The 26,783-nt window shown below is 38.2% G+C and overlaps 1 protein-coding gene across 1 annotated transcript in view; it reads right to left on the reverse strand.

Moving 5' to 3' along the window:
• Positions 1 to 26,783, reverse strand: part of STK31 (serine/threonine kinase 31) — a 42,200-nt gene that overhangs the window by 4,161 nt on the left and 11,256 nt on the right. Inside the window, exons 10-22 of the mRNA XM_085307626.1 lie at positions 21,887 to 22,009; positions 15,033 to 15,212; positions 11,298 to 11,414; positions 10,157 to 10,276; positions 9,571 to 9,702; positions 8,042 to 8,143; positions 7,293 to 7,373; positions 6,799 to 6,924; positions 5,994 to 6,119; positions 5,665 to 5,751; positions 4,713 to 4,862; positions 2,874 to 2,999; positions 771 to 839 (exon numbers count right to left, since the gene is read on the reverse strand). Of these exons, the coding sequence (XP_085163752.1) occupies positions 771 to 839; positions 2,874 to 2,999; positions 4,713 to 4,862; positions 5,665 to 5,751; positions 5,994 to 6,119; positions 6,799 to 6,924; positions 7,293 to 7,373; positions 8,042 to 8,143; positions 9,571 to 9,702; positions 10,157 to 10,276; positions 11,298 to 11,414; positions 15,033 to 15,212; positions 21,887 to 22,009 (1,539 nt within the window). The remainder of the gene's footprint in view (positions 1 to 770; positions 840 to 2,873; positions 3,000 to 4,712; positions 4,863 to 5,664; positions 5,752 to 5,993; positions 6,120 to 6,798; positions 6,925 to 7,292; positions 7,374 to 8,041; positions 8,144 to 9,570; positions 9,703 to 10,156; positions 10,277 to 11,297; positions 11,415 to 15,032; positions 15,213 to 21,886; positions 22,010 to 26,783) is intronic.

The following is a 26,783-nucleotide window of genomic DNA, read 5'->3' on the forward strand; positions in this document are numbered from 1 at the left end:
AAGGAAATAAACTCAAGGAAAGAGAAAAAACTCAGGTAACTAAGGCATACCGAGAGAAGACCATAAAACTACCTGCTTATGATTACTGTCCAAGAGAGAGAGATATTAGTGAAGGGTCAATTTCAAGGCTGGAAGCACAAGAATGTTCCAGGTGGCAACAGTGGTTGAGAAAGGGCAGACTGAACAGCAGTTGAGAGAAGACAGGAGAATGAAAGCAGCAACAAAATTCACATCATAAATGGTCCACTTATGTCTCTGAATTTGTATCACAGACATAGAAAAGGGTAAGTTACACAAAGAACTAAAATTAAAGTAAATGATAAATGGCACACTGCACTTCTACAGCTGTAGTAAGTGTTTAAAATGGAAGTTAGCTATTTTATTAATGGGTAAGAATTGTCCAATAATCATGTTGGAAGACAAAGTCAACATCCCTAACTTTGAAAAGACAGGTTCCTAATTCAAATACCTCCTTACATTATGAATTTCAATGACTTATTCCCCAAGTCTGTAACTTGCTGTCATTCAATTAACAGTTATCTGTGATGATATTTTCCCCCCCTGAGTCCAAAGGCAAATATTAACAAAACTCTGGGGTTTTCTGCCTTCTCAAACAGGATTTTTTTTGTGCATGTCATTCAGGACATCCAACTGTTCAATTAAGAACATTATCTTGACCCAGCACTTAAAATGATATATTTGATTTAAAAATAAAACAATTCATTATCTCTAAACAAGATCACTATGATCTTCTTCATCTGGCAACATACCATACCAACCACATCCACCTCTGGTGTTCCATCTTCCTTTATGAGAAACTCTCTGTTTTGAGCACAAAGCTGTAAACAAAAAAAAATATATATTTTTTTCCTGTAGTTTATCAAAAAAATCCACCCACAAACATTAATCAAGAAGATTCCATGTTTTAAACGGAAACAGACTGCCTTGGGAAAAAGGGGTTGAGGAAGGCTCCTTAATTTCTCAGGAGGATAAAACACACATAGGGCTCAAGTTTCCTTTAAACAGGCACAAGGGAAAAAACAAAACAGAAAAACATTTTTTGCATCACAAAAGACACTTTTAGAGATCCAAAGATTTGAAAATACAATTCAAAGGCCATTCCCAAACTGTACATTTGGTTACATGCCCCTCAATTTCTTCCCCATCCCCAGAAAAGGATTAAGTGCACTCTGATGACAGATAAAYGTGAACTCTTACCCATAAACACAGTAAAATTTCCCCAGGCTTTATTATTATCCAGAACCACGTTTAAGCACAGTGTTCTTCAAAACTGTCTGCAAGTTAAGCCGAAACATGTCTATTCTGAACAGTTATGAGAATGTTGGATGACCTGCTTAGTTAGTGCTGGGCTCTCGTCACTCAAATGAGCTGAGACCTGAGAAAAACACTGCCTCAATTTTAGCAGCAGTTCTGCTAGTCAGRAGAACACTTCAGGTAAAAGCTGCGTGAACCTGGCAACTTGTTAACATAATACTAACACTTGAGCTAAACTTTTGCTCTAATGATCAATACAACACAAAATCCAAATCAGACTGGAGTAAGTCCAAGTTAGCTACATACTGGTTAGTCYGAAATTCAGCTAGAATACTTAGATGGAAAAGGCTTCAGAAGAGTGGAGATCTTGCTGCAAACCAAATACGCTCTTTGAGCGCAGCCAGCCATTACTAACCCTACATGTTTTTTATTTAAAAGGAGAAGGGAAAAAAAAAAAAAAAAAAAAACTCGCACACGCTCACTTGTAAAATCGCTTTTATTTTCTAGAACAGATGAAGATCCAAGAAGTGATATAGAAAGTGTTCAACTAAACCTTACCGCATAAATAAATCAGAAGCATCTATGATACTAAGCTATACTCTAGTCCATCTATCTCAGTAAAAAAAACTTGCTTCATTTTATGCAACAGCTTTCTAAATTTGTAATAAGCCATAATGAAGAACAACTTTCGTACAAAGCAGATTGATCTTAGCACGAGTAACTGACAGTGGCTATTTACCAGCTTGCAAGCTGTTCCAAGATGCTATGGCAGAGAAGGAGTTACTGAAGCTGTCAATCTGCAGCTGATCAAACTTGCTTTTAACCCTAATAGTGTTTCCCTGGAAGACCCAGGCATGTACCTGGAGCTCCAAGTGGTGCAAAATGAACCCATTCCAATATGTCAAGGGCTCACGCAGAAACTCTGCATGGGAATACCAATACTTGCTGGATAGCTCATGGCTTTAAATTCTGTGAGATTTGAAGCTTTCCATCCAGAACAAATGGTACTGGCACAGTGAGATGAGGAGGCAGCAACACAAAAGTGCCAGATAACAAAATGGAGTAAGAGAAAATGCTGTATAACACACCACCTAAGACAGAAGTGGACTGTTTTCTCCTTCCTGACAAAACACACTAATAAACAAAATACCCATCTAGGCACTGCTGTCCATAGCAGAGCATGTGATAATCCCATCCTTACCCAGACCAGGAGAGGAAGGATTGTTACGACAATTCCTCACTGACAAAGCTATCAAAAATTACTGCTATTATTAGGAATTATTACTATTACTAGGAAAAAATTATTACTAGTAGGAATGAATTCAAGTTAAAAACTGACAAACTGCAGCATGAGAAACTAGCATGATTTTAGTTCATGTTATTGTATAAATTACATGGTACGTTTTATGGAGAAATGCACTGCCTTCTGCCTATAAGCTTAACTCCAATTAGTTTCATACATACCACTCAGTTTAAAATATGAACACTTGTTGCACCACAACAGTTCAAAACAGAAGTTAGAGATAACATTTATTGCTATTTATAAAGCCTATAGTTCCATGGTATTATTATAATCTCTCTCCTAAACTGTAGCTTACCCAGAGCAAAAGGCAGCCATAAGCATACATATCAGAGGCTGGAGAAGCTGGTTGTCCCATCTTCAGTTCAGGAGATACCAAGCTTAGTGTACCAACAACCATAGTGCTTGCTGCAGCACGTTGTTCCTACAGGGGAAAAGGATTTACCTTTAATTTTTAAGCAAGAATACCAGCATACTGAAGTAGACATCCCCATTTCTCCCTCTTTAGTCTGTGAGACAGCTTTACCAAAGTGCTCTGTGCTGACCCAGACTGCAAAATTAAAATCCTCCTTTACTGATGGAAACAATGGTATGTAAAGGAGAAAGGAGACAAAGCCACACACCTACCAACTGTTACTGCAACAAAAGAACAAGGCTGGCAGATTTTTGTCCGCACTAGAGAACGCAAGTTACAAAACCTTCTCAGATCATTAAGGGCAGGTGGGGAGGGACCACGCGCACACCCACGCACAACAAAAATACTACACATGATAGTCCACATTAAGAGATGTTCAACACCACTTTTGGAAGCTTCAGTTTACTATCAATTCTGCCAGCTTTCCTGTTTTTTTTCTCTGTGCTTCTCCTGAAACTAGCTGCTTCCTCCCTCCGGGTTATGGTAGGAAAGTGATGTTTTAGTACTCTCCACTGCCACAGTAATAGCCAGACCAAGTTTCAACCCTCCACAACAGCTGTAAGCACTAAYGACAGCCATGCTGGAGGACACTGGTCTCCAGACTGCCCTGAGGACTCAGTCACACAGTTACCAGCTGTGCTCAACCATTTGTAACAATGCAGTAGGTACAACCACCAAGCAATACAGACACCCTTACTGGGAAGGCACAGACTGGATCCAGCCTGGGAACCATGGGTGGGACATTCCTGCTCTCCTACACAAGCTGCTTGTTTCAGCACAGCCCACACTTGCAAGGAAAAATAAAGAGGGAAAGTCCTCCTCAGCTCTTGCAACTTTCAAGATGACATCATCTGCACTGAGTATGACCTTTCAGAGATTTCAGCTGACGAAGTTTTAAAAATCTAACATTTTGAAAATTGAGATTTATTGCAGGGGAAACTATGAAATGTCCAAACATGGGAGACTCCTCATGAGGTTAACAGAAAATCTCTCTGAAGTGGAGATAAAGCTCTCAATATAATGTGTTTTTATACAGACATATTTTATATGCAATTGATAAATATGTATATGTATGTGAAGTGTTTCCCTGCACTTGTGGTACATCTGAGCCATTTCTGTYTTCTTTTTTTAATAAGCATGAAACAAACATCTAGCATAAAGGAAGCTTTAGCTCAAACAGCTTGAGTTTAAAAAAATTAAAAGCGACTACAAAAAGAGTTATCTTCACTACGTACTTTGCTACATAAACACAACAAACAAAGAAGAGACTGTGTTCTTAAAGACTTCCATTTTCATTCCCATGAACAACTATGAAATTCTTTGACACAATCCGAAGACTAAACGCAAGTACAAATACCAGCCAGTTTATACAGGTAATAAAAACATGTGAATATAAAATACTAGAACAGATTAAAACTCCTTATAAGACACTTTACAAAAACAAAACTCTTTACAATACACAAGACAGACAAATAAGCATGGCAGTTTCTATATTTCAGTTCATTCCTTTGCTTAATTAGTGCCTATACTCAAGTCTTCTCTACATCCCAAGATTAGCTTGCATTCACAAAAATTTCAACAAAACTCAAACTGCCCAACCCTATTCAAAATAGGGAGGGGGAGTCCCACTGCTGGGCACAACATTTATCAGTAATTATTATAAATTGACTATTTTGATTTATAATTCTGATCAAAAGTCACTGAAGGTTTTTGGATTTTTACCTCTGATTTTGTGAAATCAAAGTCTCCAACAATTCCTTGTTTTCGATTCACAGCAAAGACGTTATTTCCATGAAGAGATCCATGAACTATATCAGCTCCATGCAATGTGTGTAGACCTTGGGCCACTCCTTTCATCACTTCTAGTGATTCCTAAAGATTTAATTTTTTGTTGTTTATTTAGATAGATAGATACAGAAAAGCCAAAAGCAAAGCACGTTTCCACTCCTGAATTAAGATGGATTAAAAAAAAAAAAAAAACTTTCTACGTATTTACATTCATATATATATATATTCATATATATTCATACATATATTCAGAGTTCCTGCCAACACTATTTTATGAGGTATGGGTTAACTGCCAGCAAAATTTTGATGACTTACACAGTGAAACAGAAGAAAATGCAGTCACTGCTTAACAAGTCACTAACRTTATGGCGGGGGGAGGGAGAAGGAGCAAAAAAATATTTAATTAAAAAAAAACAGAACAACAAAAAACCACATACATACACAGAACATGCTTTTGGACATGAACATTTACAACCAGCTCCCAACAAACAGAACTAGACAAAAGACTTCATCAGCTTCTGGCTATTGTTTCTTTGAAAAAAGTGGCTGTGCAACATGTTAACTCCAGTACTCTAAAAGTGTAAGTGCAGGTTTTTTCAAGAACAAAGCAACAAAAAAAACCCCACCAAACTTACAAAAACAYAACTAAACACACACATACCATGCATACAAGCAAAGACTTTTAGGAAATCAGTCAGACTGATCAGGTCTAAAAATAAAAATATCAGCCAATCTATCTTGTAAAAGTTTGTATAGCCATTGCCTGCCACCAAATGAGGTTACAYTGGTGAAATACAGTGAAGTGGTAAAATATAAAGCAAAATGAGAAGACTTTGGTTCAAACACACAGAAGTAAGGTACTGATATTCTAAGCAGTTATACTTACTTTTAAAGTTAAAGGTTTATCAGCCTGTAAAGCTTCCAGACTTGCCCCTGGATAATACGGGACCATTAAATACACCAGAGGATCAGACTTCAACAGAAGAAAAAACAATTATTAAAAAGATTGTTTCAACTATCATAAATAAAGTTTAACATATGTTAGATGTGCGATAAATCATGCATGTTTACTGTGAAGCTAATTTATCTAGAAGTAAAAACTCACCAAGAAAATATTTTTCTGATTCAATGCTCCAAATTTAAAAAATAAAGCTTTACAACCCAACTGTAAGTCTTTCAACTTAAAAGAGAAATCAAGATCAATTTGAATCTTGCCTTGCAGAAAAGAAGAAACATCAGTTGTAATAATCCAGAATTCTCTTTCTGCTGACCCCAGGCTCTGTGGTATTTGGCAACTCTTTCTATCACTTTGGCTTCTGAATTTGTATCTACAGAATATCCCTGAAAAACAAAACAAATATCCAAAACTACAACTCCTAATGCCTAAAACATTACTGCACATTTTTTTTTTTAACTAGAAACGCCTATCATTAGGTTCCATCAAATGATCTCCTCTTGTATTTATTATAAAATTTAACTCCAATTGTCACAGATTATTCATGGTTTTACTCTGTAACACTTCAAAAGTCTGGACCAGCAAAACAGGGAGTGTTTCTCTAATCTGAGATGCATACAAGCCAAGCCAAAAGCAAGGAGATTTACAAGTCTCCCAATTGCTAGCAGATTAAAAAAGAGAGAGAGAGAGAGAGTCAGAGCAAGGGAAAAAGGAATTTTCAAATTTTCAGTTCCTGAAGTTTGACAGCAAAATCGTCAGGAAGGCAAAATAGCACCTGCAAAAAGAAAAAGGAATAATGAAAAGGAAAAAGGGTCCACCAAATGCTAGAAAGAATGGGTAGTAGAAGAAGCATCACTTACAACCGCTGTCCTCAAGAAAGTGGGAGCAGGGGGGCAGAAAAAACATAGAAGCAATCTAGAAGGAAAACAATACTTTGTTCTATAGGCTTACTGAGTAAGATCTGTTAAACACAAGAGTAAGAACAGCAGAGTTCAGGCAGAATCAGTATGTTAATAAGCCAAGGGCTCCTTGCAGTGCTTATAGCGAAGTCAGTAACAATATTACCTTTAAAAGAACCTTCTGATCTTGAATTTCTGAACACACTAAAGGCCGCTTTGTGCTCAGTTCTTTCATGGGTTCAGCATCTAAAAGGTCTCGCTCCAAGCTATGCGTCAGAAGTCCACCAGAATTCTGAAGCACATGTACACACAGTATAAGGGCATCGCATTTAAGAGCTACTTAAGATTCAGAAACTTTGATTATCTCTACTCTTTCTCAACAAATTTCAAGCACAGAAATAGCTTGGACATGTTAAAAATGAAACTACAGCATCTGTTACAAGAGGCTGGCTGTATGCAAAACATCATGGCAAGACAAAGTTGAACACATTCCCTGAAAATCAGGGTGTGGGGGGGGAAGGGGCAGGAAGGAGAGAAAAGAATATTCAAGAGTACAAATAGGCAGGGACTGTGCAGATCATGGTTGCTGCAGAGCCTCAATAGTGCCCTAAACAATAACTGACAGTGCAGGAAGCACTCAAGGAAACAATCTCTGCTTACCATATAGCTCAGAATTCCTGCTTCTGGATGAAGAAGTGGCAACTCAGGGAACCATTTCTGTACCAAATATGTAAGCTTCTCCTGAATGAAAAAAAACATGGCCCACAGCTTCAGGTTGCGCTAGYTTCTTACATATATACTCAGAAACACACTCAGAACACTCAAAAGAAYATCTACCATGACCATACTGTCTTACCTTCCTTGGTAGCATCACTCAGAATACAACTGCCGTTCCCTTTTCAAAGCAAACAAAACAGCAACAACAAAAACAGGCCAATATAGCAGCTCAACATGGATACATTTTTGAAAGCCCCCAAGGGTGGGTAACTAAGGCCCTAAAGAGCTCATGTGCTATCAAGGAAGATATTCCATCTTTTTTGCAGTAGGCCTTAGTAGGCCTTAACAAAGAAAACAACCTCACGATCCTTTCTTCAGCAATTGAGCTTGCTCTGTCACCTGCAGTAGTTCTGGGTTGAGAACTGCAAGTCCCATTTCTACCTCCTCACCTCCCACCCTTCTAGTTAGGGTCTTAGAGAGACTATATTCAAATAGAAACACACAAAACTGATCAGCTTCTCTTCCTTCTTCCAGAAGGGTGATCTCATTTTGGAGGTTCCACCCAAAAAGGGTCATATTAATATTCAGTACCATAAAAAACACTTTTTATTTCATCCAGAACACGCATTAAAGTGACTGAAATGCAGATGCGTCTCATACAGCTTTGTTTTAGCTGCCTAAATAATACTTACATATTCTTCTTGTTCCTTGTATATTTCCTGAAGAACACTATTTCGCAGTTTAGCAATTTTATCCTTTATTCTTGCCATTTCAAACTCACTGTAATCATCAGACTGCACAAGGAATAACAAAGTTACTATGTATAATTCTCACACTGCTATTATATCAATTAACCTACTATGTAAGGATTAGAAAGTAACTTCAAAACTGATATGAAAACTAAGTGCATTCTCAAATGCACATTTTACTCAGCCTCCTTCCTGGAAATCCAAGAGCCTCTCATAAGACCTAATCAGCAGCTGGAAAAGSTGCTTCATTTATCTTTGTGACAGACTGAATGTTCCACCCCTCTGCCTATTTGCTTCTTAAGTCAATGAGGGGGGCTTTGGAAATCTTGGGGCTTTTTTTCCCCCCCATTTTTTACATCCGTTGATGTATAATCACAACAGCAACATCACATGTTTACCAGCAATGCCAGCCTCCATTACTTTTTTTCTTTTTTCCCACCTCCCTCTCCTAAGAGTATTTTCTCCATGTCACCTCACTTATTAGGAAACTTCTTGCCAGTGGATTTCATTAACATCATTCATTTTAAATCCCTTTGGAAGCTTGTTGCCCTTTTACAAGGCTTAAACACACATACACAGGTTCTTTCTCTTAAGCATCAGAGTGATTTAATCACAGATTAATGAAGCAAATAGCACAGACTCCACAGCAATRTTTATGTTCTTTGAACTTACCTGAGGGGTAGGAAGGGAACCCAGAAAACCAAAGCAATGTTGACTTTTGTCACCAAAGGAGAGAGGCATGTGTTATTAGCAAAGTGGCTGGTGTTGAGAGTGACAACTTTGGTAACGAAGGCTCAACAGGCAGAAGAAAGTCTAATGTCCTTATTCTTATATACTTAAACAGGAGAGACAAGACTGACTTCAACCTCACCAAAGCAAGAACTAAGTGCAAAAACATCACCCTCTGGATTTATTAGTGTAACAGAGGTATTATGGAAAATGGAAGTAACCATATAACCAGCACAGTAAAGAGAAAAGACTGTCCACATAGTACTAAGCAGTGAGAGATTGTCACCAGGAGGGCCTCTATCCTTCCCAGAAGGACCTCTTTCAGAGCTAGCTCAACCTAGCAGCAGGATTTTGGGAAGGATTTTATACTGCTTGTAACATAGTATAACCTAACCACAGTTCCTAACTTGTGGTGACGGAGACAGGCATTTACCTCTTCATAAAACCAGTTAAAAGAAGGGTGCTGTGCCTTGAGAGTGAAATGGGAAAGTAGCTATACACTATACCCTCAGAGTGGCTATATTTTTACTTTAAACCATTCAGGCTTAGTCTCATGGGCTTGAAAGACTTCTGTAGTTAACAGCAAATTCAGGTCAATAACTTCAAAATGTCTGTTCAGTCAGGACTTAGAAGAACACATCTTTGAAATACAGAAAACCTATTTCATGCAGTTACCACTTATTTGGAATATACTAAATTAATGTTTCTAAAACAATTTCAAAAGAACTTCAATACTTTCGTACTTCCTCAAAGTTGCTCTTTTCCACCAGCTTCCACCTTAACTGGGCCTTTAAATTTTTCAGAGTCTTCTTAATTGATAATAAATTGTCCGTATTAGGTCTTCTATTCAGCCATTCCACTGCCTGTTTTTTGAACTAGAAAAGAAAAAAGTGAGAAAATTTTCAAATGTTCTATTTTAAGCATGCTTTAGCCCAATGTCTTAGAGAAACTGTCCAAAYCCTACATGAATTTGGCTTTTCAGGGTCTTTACCACAGAAACAGGTTTCTATTTTGTTTCACAACCTTCTGGAAAACATTCTGCTTATGGCTTAATCTCCTCAAACTACACCCTATCAATTTGTAACGGATCAAAAAGAATCTAGCTTCCATTCTTTATTTTTAAAAAGTGCCTTTTATTTTTAAACAAAATGAAACTTTGGCTACATAATGAACAACTACAGTTCTTAYGCTTTATCTCAATCTCTCATCATCAAAATATTCCTATGATTTCCAACAGGAAAGATAAAAGAACACGTTTCAAAAAGAAACTGGGTCAGAAAAGGTTACTAATATAGGTCTATATGACAAATAAATAATGTGCAAACTAACCTCAACACTGGCCAAGTATTTGTTCTGTATGACAGTGATCATATGTTGCTCTTGACGAATTTTATGTATAACTTTATTGTAAGCACTTGTAATTATTTGCTTATCTGCCTCATCATGCTCCTGGATTGAATTACAAACAGAGAGAAAGATTGAAGGCTAGAAATAAATCTCCATTGATAAGTACTAACATTTAATATACAAAATCCTTACTGAGAAGTTTCAGCTGTTAATAGAAGAGCCTACATATCAGATTTTTATTCCTCTTCTTGAGGAGACCAGATATGGAAAGTTACCAAGTGTTAAAGAGCAGTTTCCAGCAGTTTCAGTAGAATAAAACTGACTGGCACTTCTATGTAGCAACTCCATTTCATATTTCAAAGGCTATAAAAGAATTTTAAAAATGGCATGTTTAAACAAATACAAAACATCAAGTACGCAGCCTTTCYTCTAAAAGGTCACCAATTTTATTAAGGAGAGCAGTCACAAAAGCACAGCCTGAACTGGTGATTTACTGTTAGTACGACACTACATTAGAGGACACATTCAACTTGTGGTGATATAACTGTTCTTCTGACTACTGTAGATACTCTCAGTGTAGACAAGGCACATACCTCAAAAAATTAGCAGAAGAGAACGGAAGAAATGCTCTTCAGAAAAGGTAAGCAACTAGAAGATTAGCATTAGGAAAAAAAAAATCCCAATAAGGCAAGAACATTTGTTCAAAAAGGTGGTGATGAAAAACCATTCATCTCTTAAGACTGAAAAAGTAAACATATTCAGAGATACAATTCTATTATTTAAAAGATAAGTTTACTTTTCATCACCTACCTCTTCAATACAGGCACTGAAACTCAGAATAGCCCAAAGAAAGTTTCTCTGCACATATAAAGCAGAGAACCAGTCTGCCCAGTAGCTCTTAGCTAAGTCAGTCAGAGAGGTAAGTTTGGATTATACAAAGTTGACCTCTGATCGTTACCTGGAAAATGCATGCTTTTCCCTTTCCAGGGAACAACTTCAGTGATTTTTCTATCACACTTCCACAAAACAAAAATCCAAACTCACCTGGTATTTTAACAAAAGCTTTAAACKGAAATTAAAGATGCATTAAACACAGAAATCAATAGGGAAGACCAAAACTTACAGCTGAGTCAGTCTCCAGTTCTTTACAAATATCCAACTCGACCTTTTTTAGAACTTCATCCACATTGCCGATCACTTCCTCCAAATTCAAAGATGCTTCTGACATTAGGTCAAAACACTTTGGGCGTGGGGGAGGGCAGGGAACAGAAAACAGCATTGCAATTGGAAATTAAGAGATAGCAAGTAGATAGGATAGCAAAAAACAGGCAAAAGATACAAATGAAGAGTGAATACCACCAAAAATCTAATCTGGATTTGTGTCAACTATCACCTTTAAGTAGCTGACACTTGAGTGATATAACAATTTCTAGAACTAACAGCACTAAAATTCACTAGGCAAGAGCAAGGTATTTCTTGATCAGGTTTTATTTTCCTAATCTCACTTTCATTTTTACCAGAAATGAAAGAGTAGAGGAATCCTAACCCATTTCCTGTTGAGTCTAATGTCAAAATTAACATTGTGCTGCCCACACAGTGAAACAGAAGAGSCCCACACCAAGGGTTGGTATCTCAGTTTCATCCCTGAGAGAGCTTTATGTTTTTAATGTTTTCCTAGTGAAAGTTGTTGAAAGAATGGACTTGAAGTAAATCGATTCCCTCCTTGTATCTTTGCCTCTGCACAAGTATTGAAGGCTTCTTTCCCCACTAASAAAGCATTCAGCCATACTAGCAATGCTTGCAAGTTACTTGCAACTCGTCTCTCAAAACTGAATAGAGATAAGGCAACACTAAAGATAAAACTAATCATCACTAGCTCTCTATACATAGAGCAGCACACAAGACGACATACGAAGACATATTCCCACAGCACTAGATGCTACTTTGAAAATGTTAAGTGCTCCAGCTGTATTACTGTTTTCAAACAGGTCAAGAAACAAAAGCCTCTTCTGAACTTTGCACTGAACAAACTCATTTCAGCCTCATGCTTCAATGCAAGACATGCACGTGTGGCCCAAGAATGCATGTGCTAAGTGGAGTGCCCCACTTCAACTTAAATTGCCACATGGAGAGCTAATTATTGCAGTACACGTGTTTCATTAGTTTAAACTCTAGCTAGAGGAGTTCTGATTGCATGTATCATTTTTATCAGAAAAATATGAGAAGTTCATGAGTACAGTTGAGCTATCATCACAGGAACAAAATGCCTTAACATATTTGTCTAAGATTGCTATAAGAAAACTCTAAATTAGGTTTATGATTAGAAACACAAATAAGCAAATTCAAAAGTAACTGTTCAAAGCAACTGCTCCCGAAGTCTCCATGTTAAGTCAACATGCGTAAACAATTAATAGCTATTGAAAAGCACTGCAATCTGAAGTTCCTGCACATAGCATTTCCTCTTGCATACAAGCACACATTTGGCAATCTATTTTACTCTTGATCAACTGATCAAAAAGGGGGAGGAGGAAAAAGTTGAAGATTTCACCAGAAAACCCTAAGTGTTTTCAAAGAAGTCAGAAAAAAAAGTACTTCTGGCACATAATTCTGAAACAGAGTATCTGTACTACTAAAATTAAGGTGCATTTTGTAGATGTCATCAMAAAAAACCTTTATAGGTAACTAGTTCACTGTGTTCTTCAAATTTAAACATACTGAAATAAAATTCTACCTCCAGGAGCCAATTCAACTATTCATCCCTGCATAAGACACAGAAAACACCAGAGAATAAATAAATATCATCAGATTATAGTTACCCTGTCAGAGGTAAAGYCTGTTGTTTTGGCAAAGTTTTGTTACTCATACCTGCAGAAAGGAGATTGCACAGGCAACCAGAAATGAAATGAGAATATGGTCCTGTAACTGACATGCAAGATGCACAGGCATAGTAAGACACCTGCAAATTCCACCTCATCCCTTCACTTACCAAGCACAGGCATTCCACTACAGCTAAGACTGTGAGAACATTTTATTAATTCAATTTTAAAGGAACTAAAACGAATGAAAAACTTTCAACAGTGATGTTTTGAAAAAGAATACCGTTCCTCAAAGCTTCAAGCTACACACTGGCAAAGAGCCATTCAATCTCTGAAAATAACATTTTCCTGTCATTGATGCATTTCTGTTGTAGATTTTAACGGATGCTACAGTAGATTAATTTGGATTCAGAAATACAGAGAGGAAGAGGAGCATATGTTTAAAATAACTTTAACACTAAAGAAGTGTTTCTTTTGCTCAGTTTTTCAGTTTTCCTTAAAACAGGAGCTACAAGTTAGATTAGCAGCAATAGAATAATTGTGCATTGAATGCTGAAATAAATAGGACTAAGGAAGAAATTTTAAATTACCTGTTCTACCAGTCCCTTATCAACCAGCGACAAAGTCTAAGTTCCCTCTCTTCCTCTCTCTCTCTCAAATCTGGACTCTTCCACAAACAGTTCAGAGAGAGGTCAACAAGCCAAAATGGATCGCTACACCAAATTTAAGTTACTTTTTCATATACGCAAAATGAGTCTGAATTGCACAGAGCTATCACACAACTACACCTGCACAGCTTTGCCCAGTCTAACAACTGGCATGGTTCTAAGCATCTGTACGTAATTACATTTGCTAACGGTATACCACATGGAACATACACCAAGCCTGCACTGCTGCCAGGCAGCATTTATCATCAGGTCACAGAATAAAGCCATTCGTAACAGCATCCGGCCACAGTAAATGCTCTGGGTATAAACAAATACAAAGGCAGAAACAATTTATTTACTATGGCAGGTGAATGGCACGACCCTTGTGGGTTATGAATAGTTCACGCAGACAGAAAGGTTCCTCTGAAACAGTCAGACTATTTACACATGAGAGCAACAGGAAGGAGATCAGTAAAGCTGGGTCTGCAAAAGTAGAGGRAGAGGGAGAGCAGTTTACAGTCTTTCCCAGAAGGTTAAGATTACTGAACTAAGCAAGAGTAACAACAACTTTCTGATTATCTTCTGTCCCTGTGCTTATTTCCCCACTTCGTGCTTTCCTTACAAACAAAGGGAATTAAATTGATGACATTCACTTCCACCATCACTCCTCTTTTAACACACACACACACACACACACACACACACCCCTTCACTTCAATGCTTCAAACCTCTTACAACTCAGATCAAAAGGGACAGTGGTTCAGAACTGTATTTTGGCATCAAATACTACAGGACACGCAAACAACAGTGGACAACTTTATTTGCATAAACTCTCTACGCTCAGTATTTCAAAGGAGAGGAGGGAAAATAAAAATTGTCTGCAATTTGTAGTTAGATCATTTCAGGTCAGATTGGTTTTTCCAAGCTTGTTAAGCCCTCATGTACAGGGATCTTTAATAACTCTTTCAGTAACAATTCCAAACTAGCACCTTTTAAAATATGAATTCTCTCCATTCAAAGGCTACTTGAAAGAACTAATTGCAGTGTTTTAACTGCAAAATGAATGGCAAGTGTATCCGTACAGCAGTTACACAAAAGTACTGATCTTTACACAGAAGATTTCTCCACCCTGCCCCATATGAAAGCAGARAACCTCACTCAGCACCACCTCACTGCAAAGTAACACTAAGCATAGAGGTAGATTAGCAGCCCAYTCCCTCAAAGAGCATGCTTCCCTCTGTACCAAGGCACTACAGCTTAGTGCTGTTGTTCATATGCACAAACTCACTGCAGCAGGTAGCTGTTCCTATTAATACCCACTGGGCAAGAGTTCAGTTTGACACAGCACCATACTTTATCTTTTGACCAAGAGGATAGAGGGACTGCTTGCCTTACCTTTATGATGCCACCAAACCAGTCAGTGAGAATTTGCAGAGCAGCATCTGTATTATTTCTGACATGAATGAATTCCTCCGTTTTAGCATGCTTCCATTTAAAGAACCGCTCAAATACCTCCTCAGACTCWTCTGCTTCATGAACCTGACCATACACCACCTCCAGAGAAGTAGACAGCTCCTATGCATCAAATAAAGCAAACACAAAATAGCAAGTTTGCAAAATGGAAGAATTTTGTGACAGTGTACTGTATACAAAGTCAGGACATTTAACATAGTAAAAGATAGTATTACCTGCTGGCATGAAGTTATTTTTAYCTCAAAACCTCTTTCTGCATCCAGCAAGCATCTACTCTTTTTGACCTTCCTCTCTGACCTACTGACAATACACTACCAGACAATGAAATGCAAGAAAGGATCTCACATTGCAGTGTGGTTTTTCCATTTAAAACAAGGAAGGAAAGAGCTATCACAGCAAGCATAACTGCTCATAAGAAAATATTTCTATTCTAGACTCTTCTTCCCTACGGACTGGATTTTCAAGTCACACTCCTCATGATAAAGAGCAAGAGGGAGTCAGTTTACAATGCTCTTAATAGAAATGTTCAACTGCAAAAAACGAAGTGAACTTGTCATTGAGAAACAAGGTGGGCAATAAGACATCCAAGGAATGTTTTTGGACTGACACCTCACTTAAAGAGTTTCTAACCAAACCTCTTATGATCCACCATCATCACAGACTCATTCCTAGATAAAGCTGCAGTTAGTTACCAATGTGTCCGACACTTCCAAGACCCTCTGAAATTAGTTTTACAGTCTGGAAACTCCTACTTCTGTCTAAAAGTCAAGTATTCTGGAAGTATATGAAGCAGAGTTTGTCTCCTTTTGACTTGTATTGGAAAACAGAACAGAGTATTATGCACAAGGTAACAGCATTGAGGCAAAAGCCCAGGACAAACAAAAATTACTTAAGGAAAATACGGTCTGTCAAATGAACTGAAAAAAAACAAGTGGGAGGTAGAAGGGGATGCATCAGTCAATCATCTGTTGAGATGTTCTGACAGTAAGCAGCCTTCTTTGCATCTGTTTAGGAAGCCCCACAATGAAAAATGCTTGAGTGCTACATTAATGTTTGTAGGTAATCTACTGTACTTCAAAAAAATAAAACTTTTCAGAGTGATATTCAACTGGACAAACCTGTGCTTTTGCACTAAATGGCATCCTTCAGCTTTCAAAATCCATCCTAAATAAGATGTATTACCTCATTCCACTCGTCTGCATTATTYTCTGCCAAAAAGATGACTAAAGAAACCTTGAGAAAAATCTGCTGACAGCATGCTTAGATGCAGTGTTTAACTTTTTCTTTTCTCAGATCCCAGAATATTTGAGCTAGTATCAGAGGCCCTCCCAAGGAACAACTAGGTCATGTAGAAAAACACCGAAAAACCCATTTTTCCCTGCCTAAGGGAGGTTTTCGTCTTATCCCACAGTCAAATTTGGAGACCTCCTACAGACTCAAAAACCAACATAACACTATCAAAAAAAGCAACTTGACACAGAACTTAAGCCACTTGTTAGGAATCTTCCCAGCACTTGAAACACCGAGAGGTCATAAGAACAACCAAATACAACTCAAACTAAAACAAAACAGACTCTCACATACTACCAACCCAGGCCAAAACATAGCAGCTCTGACCACCTCACTGAGGACTGTGGGTACTGTTGAGGTAAACATGTGGGCAACAACAGTTTTGCAGACCAGCACAAGATGCCACAGTTAGGCCCCAATTCTGCAGATGCACTGTAGCAAGATTCCAAATTGGGAGCAAAAGAATAGGAATTTCCTTACATTAAATGCACATTATCATAAGTAACTAAACACAATGATCATGAAAAATTAAAATATTACTATATAAAAGTTATAAAACTAGTTTCCTAACAAATGTTACTATAATGAACAGCACTTGTTCAGTACAATAGACTGCTTAAAGCAGCAATTTCTATCTGAGTCAGATGACACGAGCTATGTATAAATACATTTGTCTATAAGTAAACAGGAGTAGGCTTATGCTAAATTTATGGAGACTATATAAAAACAGCCAAGTGCAGAACAATTTTTTTCGAATTCTTTTTTTGAAGAGCTGGACTTTAATAACCAGGTTCAACAGGATAGAAAACAGCAAGGAAAGGGGAGTCACATTCAAATGGTTTAATAGGGGGAGGAGAAGATAATTTCAGCCAGTTTAAACAGCAGCTAAAAGTGTATAATAAAACCAAAATATGTTCACAAGTACATTTCTCATGTCCAATACCATATCCTGTTTATAAACATGAAAGAACCACTCACTTCAGATTATCTCTATGTATTCTACAGACTACACTCACGGAAAGAATGCTCTAAGTCAAGTCCTATTTCTTCTCATTTATTTTTCGTACTATAAACACATCTACTTACTAGCAACGTTATTAGCATATGGATATGGAAACAGGCTCCAGAAGGGTAACAAGCTACCATATGAGGACAGCCGCTCAACGGCCCACACGCACTCATCCCAGTCACCAACTGCGTGGTAACTTAACGGGAGAGGAACAAGGTACTATACACCAGCGAGGGGGCACGGCAAGTACACGCTTACAGAAAGCTACCATGGAGCAGCTGACAGCTGTTCAGCTCACACTCTAGATTGCTGTAGAGTAACTTGCACTCACCCTCTTAGCTTTTCTTTTAACCAATGCAAGATGACCACTTGGAAAGCAGAGAGTTGAACCCAACTGTTTATTTCAGTTCTAGTTAGCTGGACTCAGCTGTGACTAACGCTGTTCCAATTTGCCTGTAGTTCAGGCCAGAAACCGTTCTCACTGGAAAGTATTAAATAGAAAACTCAAAAGAAGTGTAATGGGGTGGATTTGCAATGCATAGCCTCAGCCAGAGAGAGACAATAGCTCCCAAGCTCCTGTTCTTCTGAGAAACTGGAAAACATCTGTTTCTCAAGGACAGCACTAGATCTCTTCAGCTTTATTAAWAAAAAAAGAAAAAGAAAAAAGAAAAATTGAGGTTCTCACTGATTTTTGGTTCAAGTGTATTTTTGCTTCCCTGCTTGGCAGAAGTATTTTGATTTTCTCCCTTCCACCTTCTCACACAGGATCATGACAGTTAACTTATTTAACACAGCTAATAGCATCTCAATACATCTTCAAATATTTTTGTAAAGCTTGAGTGAAATTTCACTCAAATTTCACTGCAGTGCATTTATTTAGAGGATGATTAACGCCTACCACCTAGTGGATTAGCACAGCATAACCTTTAAACACATAAGAAAAAATAAGCTTTCCTCTGTTTGAAGGAGCTGCAGCTGTTCTGGACAAAGCCTCCAGTGATGGAAAGCTGTGAAATGCTATCCATCCATATTCTAGTAAGTCACCAACCTGCAGATTAGACCAGACCCCAAAAAATAAGTGTATCAAAACATATTTTTAAACAGCATTGAAAAACAATTCCATTAGAAGTCTCTCCAATGCTTCAATTTTGTTAATGCTATTCCATCTCTTTATAAACCTGCATGCCACCTGTGATCTTAGTGTTTTTGTTTGCATCTAAGACTACTGAATTTCTGTAACAGCTTAATGAAGAACTTGGCATTTACTCACCATATTTTTACAGAAAGTTTTTATATTTAAAATATTTTAAGGACTAATTATTTAGAAACACTGTAATTAGATTTCCTTAAGAACAGCATCTTTTCTCCTATTGTAAAATTAGCCTATCAAAATGAGATGCCCAATATTAATTTCACTTGGGTACACATGCATGTACAAATAGCTTGTTTTTGAAAGGCAGCATCTATTGTTGCCCTGCTTCAAAGGCACCTCCAGAACTGGTCACCACCACTATCAAGAGCAGACAGGAAAGTGGTATGGTCATCAACACCGGGGTCCACCCCAAGACCCATGAACAGGAATGCCAATTGAAGGACAAAATTGAAGTCACTGAATCCCAATGGAAAGCCTCTCTAGAAAGCTACTATTATGAATGGAAAAGCTTGCTTGCTTTCTTCATCACATACTCCTTTGCCACTCACAGCTAACAAACAAGTGTCTCAACGACAGACAACAGAAGAGTGACAGCAGAACAATTCTGCAGTCCRAGCAGATGGAAACAGAGCTGGGCCTTAGGTTGGCTTGGACAGTACCACATCATGGCAACAACGGGTATAACACCATCAACCCAATCAAGATAAAGATTTGTTTGTAAAACAGACTACAGTGAGTGCCATGCATAAAAGCCAGTTTAAAGGCAGCTCTGGTTTGCCTAGAGGAACTCCAGCTCAGTTGCTGACAGATCATAGATACACATGTTCACTTAAAAGTATCCCATAACATACAGTTCTGTTTTACCCAATTTGAAATAGGACTTGAGAAAATCTGGGACATACATAGGGTGACTGAAATCCCAAAGCACACTACAAAAGAACACAGCATCAACTCTAATGACCACCTTAGAGAACACAGCAAGCAGCTGACCCACAGTGACAGCCAGCCTTGTGTTAACTTTTTTTAGTCACGGGTAACAGCCACCAAAATGGCATTTTTGTGCACAGCAGATACAGAATGCTGGTTTTCCCAGGCTCATAGGAGTACTTAGCCAAAGCAGCCAGGACAAGTTAAAAGCTTCTTGCAGTCAGAAGAAGGGGCAGAAGCCTGTACTGTATTCTGCAATGAGCCAAGATGTGGTAAGCAGAAGTGTCTGACAGACAAATCTTCATGGGCTCAAGGAAAGCCCAGATCTGTTCTTGAAAACGAAGGAGCACGAAACAAAGACAGAAAACAGAGCAAGCGGCTAGTCAGACTGYTCACATGTAGAATCTCTTGTCCTCACATGCACAAGTAAGTCTCTCTTGGAAAGCTACTGCTGCACAGGACAGTATCTAATGCTCTGCTGACCAAAAGTCCATAAGATAAACTGAACGTATAGAAATTAATGGATTGCAATGCCTTGATAGAGATCTTTGTCAGGATAAGAGGCTTTGCAAAGAAAAGGATTCCAGGAAAACCGGTACTAAAGTCAGCCAAGGCATCAAGGAATACACAAGATTACAGAAGGATGAACATCTCTTCCCCACCCCCGTCTCCCCCCCCCCAAAAAAAAAGTAAAGTCAGTCCCCTTTTGTAGTCTTCAAGAGTCCTGCCTTAGCACACTCCCTGACAGGCCATAAACTATGGAAAAAAAAATGAAAGAATGCAAACCACCTTCAGCAAACTTTGGAAGAAGATAACCAAATCCTGCTCATAGGGATGAGAAATTTATGCAWGATAACACATTTACACTGCAATTGCTGTGCTACAGTCAAGACTAGCAGAAGTATTGAGACATCAGCTAGTGCTCCAGCAAAGAGGATACCAGCCAGTGAAAGAAACAGTTTTTGTATTATATGGCCAAGGCAGGAGGCACAGAAGCRGCATTCTAAACTGAGAGGCAGATAGCAAAAAGGCAGACTTGGCCAAGTAGACACTGGCCCAGATTCCTCCCAAAATAAAAGGGTTATCAGCATCACTTCATCCTTGAGCACAGGAATATCTCCAAGTCCCAGATACACATCTTCAATAAAGGGACTCAAGACAACTAGGGGCAGAGATACRCATCTAGACACTGGAGTTCGTCCTCCCTCTTGACACCACCAGACCACGGTTATAATGTGCTCATACCATGAAAAAAATAAGTTATTTACATTTGAGAAGGCAAACACATAGAAATCAGAAATGGCTGCAGTTGAGTGTCACTTTTGAAGTCACTGTACAGCTGTTCTGAAACCAAAGAGCCTTGGAAGGCTGTAACAGGAAGGAGGTACCTATAGAACAGGCCTTTAGTAAACCTTCAGTTATGTTTTTCTTTACAAGGGGAAAATACTGTGCCAACAGACTAAAGCTATGTCCCATGAGCACAAATGAAGCTCACATTCTACTGTTCACAACTGGTAAGATTGGACTAAGCTATAGTTACAGCTTCTTCAAAACTGTTGTTTGGATGCAGCAAGGAAGTGTTAAAACCAGTGTTGTTCTAAGAAACCAATATTGCATATGCATGGACAAATAAAACTGTAATTTGTACAGATAAGCTGTTAAACTACTGACTACCTTTCTTCCTCCCCACAAACACACGCACATTCAACATAAAAACAAAAATATATTTCTGAAGTTAGGAGGAAAATACATTACTTTGAATTAAATAGGCTAGAAACACTGGTTTTGTAGAATTTGTCATTGCTAAAGTGCTTTTCAAAAACCCTGATTGCCGCTAGAGTCTTATGTACCTACATCCTCTCTTTCTGTTGGTGAGAGACTAAAAGGGAGGGACACTGTTGGTGTAAGCATAGGCATCTTCAGTGTGGAACTCACATCATAGGCTAAAAATACTTTACACATTTTATACAGAGCTACACTAGCTCAAACACAGGCATCTTAACAAAAAGCAACAGGACAGGGTATAATCCAACCACAAAATGCAGCACCACAATTCACAAGGTAACTGCATCTGACTTTAACTGCAGATTTTATTTTGTGCTTTGTGAAACCTTGTTAGTGACTACAGTACAATAAAAGAAAACTGTTGCCTAAATCCAGGATCTAGATGAGAAATTATAACATTTTGCCTCAAGAAACAAAATATCTAGGAAGCCAAGATCACAAGTAACCCTGAGGAACTACAGATATCAGATGTTCAATTTACCTCTGAAATATGATGTAAGCCTTCACCTACTGCTGTTGAGGTCTCCAACTATAAAACATTTATATTTAAGAAACACCCCTCATAGGTTCTCAGTGTTTAAGAATCAATAACCATAAAAGCTTATTCCCTACCTGCAATGTTCTTGAACGCTCAGAGAGGGGCAGTTGATCCACTTCCAAAATTAATTCTTCCACTGCAGAATACAGATTCTCCTGCACCTCATTTCTCTTGATAATCAATTCATCTCTCTCATCCTGTAGAGAGAGGAAAGCAAGTCAGCAGATTACATCCAAACTCCATGCACACAGGCACAACGCAGGAAGTGACTGAGGGAGAGGGAAGGAGGGAATCTGACTCCCAGCAAAGTAACGAATAGCACAATACAGACCTGACTGGGAATGAGTGAATATAAGTTTGCTTTTACCCTCTGCTTCTGTGACATAATCACCTTGCATAACTACTGACTCCTTCGCAGTGTAAGTATGAGCACATCATCAGAACTAAAAAAGCAGTTTTTGCATGACTGAGTTCTTGAAGAGTGGAGTCCTATTATTAAAAACATAAAATGTCCCAGTTGTCCTGCAATTACAATTTGTATTACCGAATTTAGAATTTGGATTACACACGCTTCTGTGCACAAAATATTTATGCACAAAGTCAGATTGCAAAAGCTTCCTTGCTGGAGAAGGAAGCTCTAGAATCAGAAGACCTTTTGCCAATTTTTTCCTTATCTTGTAGCAGATAACCTCTGAACTCCCTGCTGATTATCTGCAGGAAGATTATTGAATTAAAAGTAGCTTTCTAGAAACAAAAAAATTAAGCTTCCCATGGGTGACCGGCAGTATTAGTTCTGCTAATGGAAGAACCCTCCCCACATTCACATCAGAAAAAATACATAATGGGTTCACCAAAACTATATGTCCCAAGTAAAGGAAGTTAAAACCTGTACACAGAAGTATGTTTTCAGTGTTAAGTGTTTTAACTCAACATGTCAACAGGAGCATGAAGATACATATACATTACACACACAGGAAAAACTAAACTACAGCTTTACAGACCTGTTGTACAGGCTCACATCTCCACAAATAATAATAATAATAATAATAATAATAATAATAATAATAATAATAATAATAAAAAAAAGGTAAACAAGATGACTCCTGTAGCTATAATGGTGTCCTGACAGAAGAAGGTCAAAAAATAAAATAAAGTTTCAGAAAAATCTAGTACAGTAGGCAAGTAGTAAAGAAACATTGAAACCAGAAAAAATAAGAGAAAGTTTAATAGGACACTAATGTCAGTTTCCAATACAGCCAATGAACTTTTAACATAGCCAAAAGGAATACTTCCTACTAAAAGRAGAGAGAAAACGAATTATGCATATACACACACACGCAGAGGCATCCAAAGAGTCTAAATTTAGTATATGCAGTGAAAGCTTARACATTCACTGTATCGGTCTGTAAGTATCCATGCAAGGTAAACTAGAAACCTTTTGGGTCCAACAGAAAGTACGGAATGAGATCAATGGCTGGAAACTGAAAGAAACTGCAACCAAAAGAAAAAAACCCAAGCTGCGGCATACAAGAAGATATAAAACCGAGATTAACAATTTAACAGATGCTATAGTTCTGCTGCATGTTAATGGGCTAGCTAATTAAAAGACCAAGTTCYGCTATGCCAGGTGAGCATAAACAACAAAAAATATTAGATTTAATAAGCACGTCTGCACTTGGCAGACATATCTGGTGGCCAAATATATACAAAGTTTTTATACATCTGCTGTTTTGTCCTCATAAGACATGAGCTAGCTTGCAACAGACCACTGTAACATGCTGCATAAAACATGCAAAAATTCTTTGACACGAAGAACACTTTCCAAGACAGATTTTTGCAAAATACTACCTCAAAAGGCAGAGCAACACAGACTTAAAATAGTAAAAAGATTCAACCAGGCAACCAAACTCTAATTAATACCAGTTCAAACATCAGGGCTAAATTCAAGAGTCTACATAAGTCTGAATGATAAACTGGGAATCTGGCAGACGGCTCAGYAGCCACAGGAACAGCTGCCATTTAACTGGGTACCTTCAGCAATTCACATCTCACCAAATAGTGTTCTCTGAAGCTCTTATCTAACAGGTAATTATATAGACAGTGTTTTAAAAACCTACAATGCAAATGCATAAGCTCATCCTAACAGCAAACAGAATTTCATTAAGCATATCACCCTTCTTTAAAAGAAGCTAGAGACTTTTCCAACTACACCTCTAAAATATAGCTGTACTTTGTATCTCATCTCTCTCAAACAAAATAAAATAAGACTCCCTGCACCACAACCAGGTCATTGGGTCGCACCGAATGCCAAGCCAGCTTAGCGCCTTTTTTCTGAGTACAGCATGCAYGTGGAAGAGAGCAAGAAGAGGGTGATGCAATCATCTCACAGGTGTATTCTTACTTTTATACAGTTTAATGACCTCCACAAACAAGAGAAAAATRCATCCAAAATACTGTATTTAAAGCTACCAATACATCTATCCCCTCCATGGACAGGCCTAATTCATTTTGAGCCTGTTTGTTTTCTGGGTCTTAGCCTTTGGCTCTATTCCATGCAAGTTACCAAATTCCTATAYGCAGTATACAAAATTGTCGTCTTGTACACTAGATTCACATAGATCTCATTTTAATTGAGGAAATAAAGTCAGTGACACCAACCTATTTGGTTGCACTACCAAAAAGATTTGCTAATGCATTTACCATTAATACAATCTAAGTAGGGATGACAAGAAGAAAAACTAGCAGTGTTTCATTGCCTGCCTCTTAAACATTCTGTGTGTTTCAAAATACAGTAGTCAAGGTTCTGGGGCACATTACAGCACTTAAAAATTTTTTTCCTGAGGATCTCTTTGATCTTAAACTAGAAGTTATGTCACCACATTGCCCATTAAAAATAGGACAATCTTTCTCATACAAAGTCCATCTTTAGTTCAGATTGACTACAGTAGCTCTAGCACCATGCTAAAACTCATTCTATAGACTTCTCTTCCCAACGATTTCAGAGTGCTTGAGACAGATTCCACAAGTACCACCAAATATCCTGCTTCTAGCTGCTACCACTTCATCTTGAAAACTAAATTAATTCTTCAGGCAGCCCTATGCTTAAACACACATTCCCACTAATGCCCTTTGCTGTTCTCAGGTACTCTGGGGACTGCTTGACACCTGGCAGAACTCCTGCCTACTCTACTTTTTCCTGTTTAAAATACTTGTGACACTACCATGACAACTTGCTCTCTTCAGAGAGCAGGAATTTTGAGAAGTGATGGCACGCTCTTGAACAATCATAAGATTTCACACCACCATTCCTTCACACCTTAACAAGATCCTGTACAACAAGGAACAACGTCAGTATGGAGAGAGGGGAAGAGGGTGCTGTTAATTTCTAAATAAAAAATAGTTTTCAGGACATATGCGAGGTCATACCTTGCTAACACAAAATGCAAGGCTACACAAACACAAGGAGCTACCGAAGGCGGCACAGCACCACAACCTCACTTCAAAACTATCTTGACTACTTTTAACAAGCGCAATGCACTCATGCAGATACAACTTTATCATCAGCCATTCACAGCAAGAAAGAATGGCAAGAGCAACATTATGTTTAATATATTCCAACAAGTCAGTCCATCAGAAGATCCTCACACTCCAAGAATGAAACCTCTTTTCACAGTGCGCCTCATGGAAGAACACTGCTTGCTGGGTCTGGCACACTCCCCCCCATCAGTCCTTCCCTGTCACCCCCTATCCCCTAAAGGAAAAAGGAGCTGACAAAAATAAAGACGTCTGAGTGACACCAGAGGAATCATCTCCCCCGCCAAATAAACATGTCCAGACTCCCCAGTCAGGTCATTGCATCTATCCTTATACTTGTCCAGATTAAGATTTTTCTTCCTCTCTACCCTCAAACCTAGAGCAAAACTGGATTAAGTGTGAAAATGAGTTCTAAGATCACTGGAGCTCTAGCTTTGCTCCTCGAAGTAGATCTTTGCTTTGTTTGTCCACTGATGCTCACCAAAGCTTACAGGTTACCAATCTGCTTAAGCTTGATTATCCCGTGTAATCTTTAAAAGATTCCAACTGCTACCATTTCGTGTGGGATGAGGAATTCACTCAAGGAAGGCTTGTTTAAATGAATCCTTAAGCCTCACCCAGGCCCTGCAAATACTCTGCTGCCTATTCCCTGCTGCAACATACCACCATGTATTCATGGATATCTCACAGCCCAGCCGTTCTCTTTCTATACATTACTTCCCTATACAAGACAACACCAAAATGTTGTATGCTTGTTAACAGTATTATCTTAATGTTTTCCAGTTTTAACATTTGACTTGGGTTTTAGTAAATAAAAGAACCCTTAATCACCTAAAACAGACACTACAAATGATTTTTATTATGTTTCTCTCCACAGTTCTCTTCACTGCTCACTTTCTACTCCATTTCACAAACTACTGAATCAGTGTTAATACAGCCATACTCTAAGCAAACACACTTAAAATGTTTTAGGTCATAAAATTTCATAACACATCTGGTATCAGATCACAACTACATTCTTTTCTCTGCCTTACCACAATGCCTGTCAGACCAGGAAACCTTCCTACTCTCAAAAGCAGCAACTGTCTTTTAGTTTCTAGGCACCTCAGTACTCAGGTAGACTTTTTCAGATAGGTTGTTGCAGAGAAGTTCCACTAGATGGCAACTTTCCCTTATACAAGCCTATCTTCCTATAAAATTCCCAAATTACATACTGCCCTCCCCATAGGTGGGGAGCATATACTAAGTACCGGGATACTGGTTTAGAAAGGTTTTCAAGACAGATGCTACAGATGCACAGCTAAAGTGTTTTCTAACTACTAAAGTACAGTAACCCCTTAGCTACTACATTCTGATGTCCATATCACGTTAAAAATCAAAGGCATCAATAAAAGCCTACAGTTAGATGAAAATATAACACTTCATTAATATACCAGT

This window comes from Rhea americana, unplaced genomic scaffold (genome assembly GCF_003343005.1).
Source record: "Rhea americana isolate MKP2758 unplaced genomic scaffold, rheAme1 scaffold_26, whole genome shotgun sequence".
Classification (NCBI taxonomy): Eukaryota; Metazoa; Chordata; class Aves; order Rheiformes; family Rheidae; genus Rhea; species Rhea americana.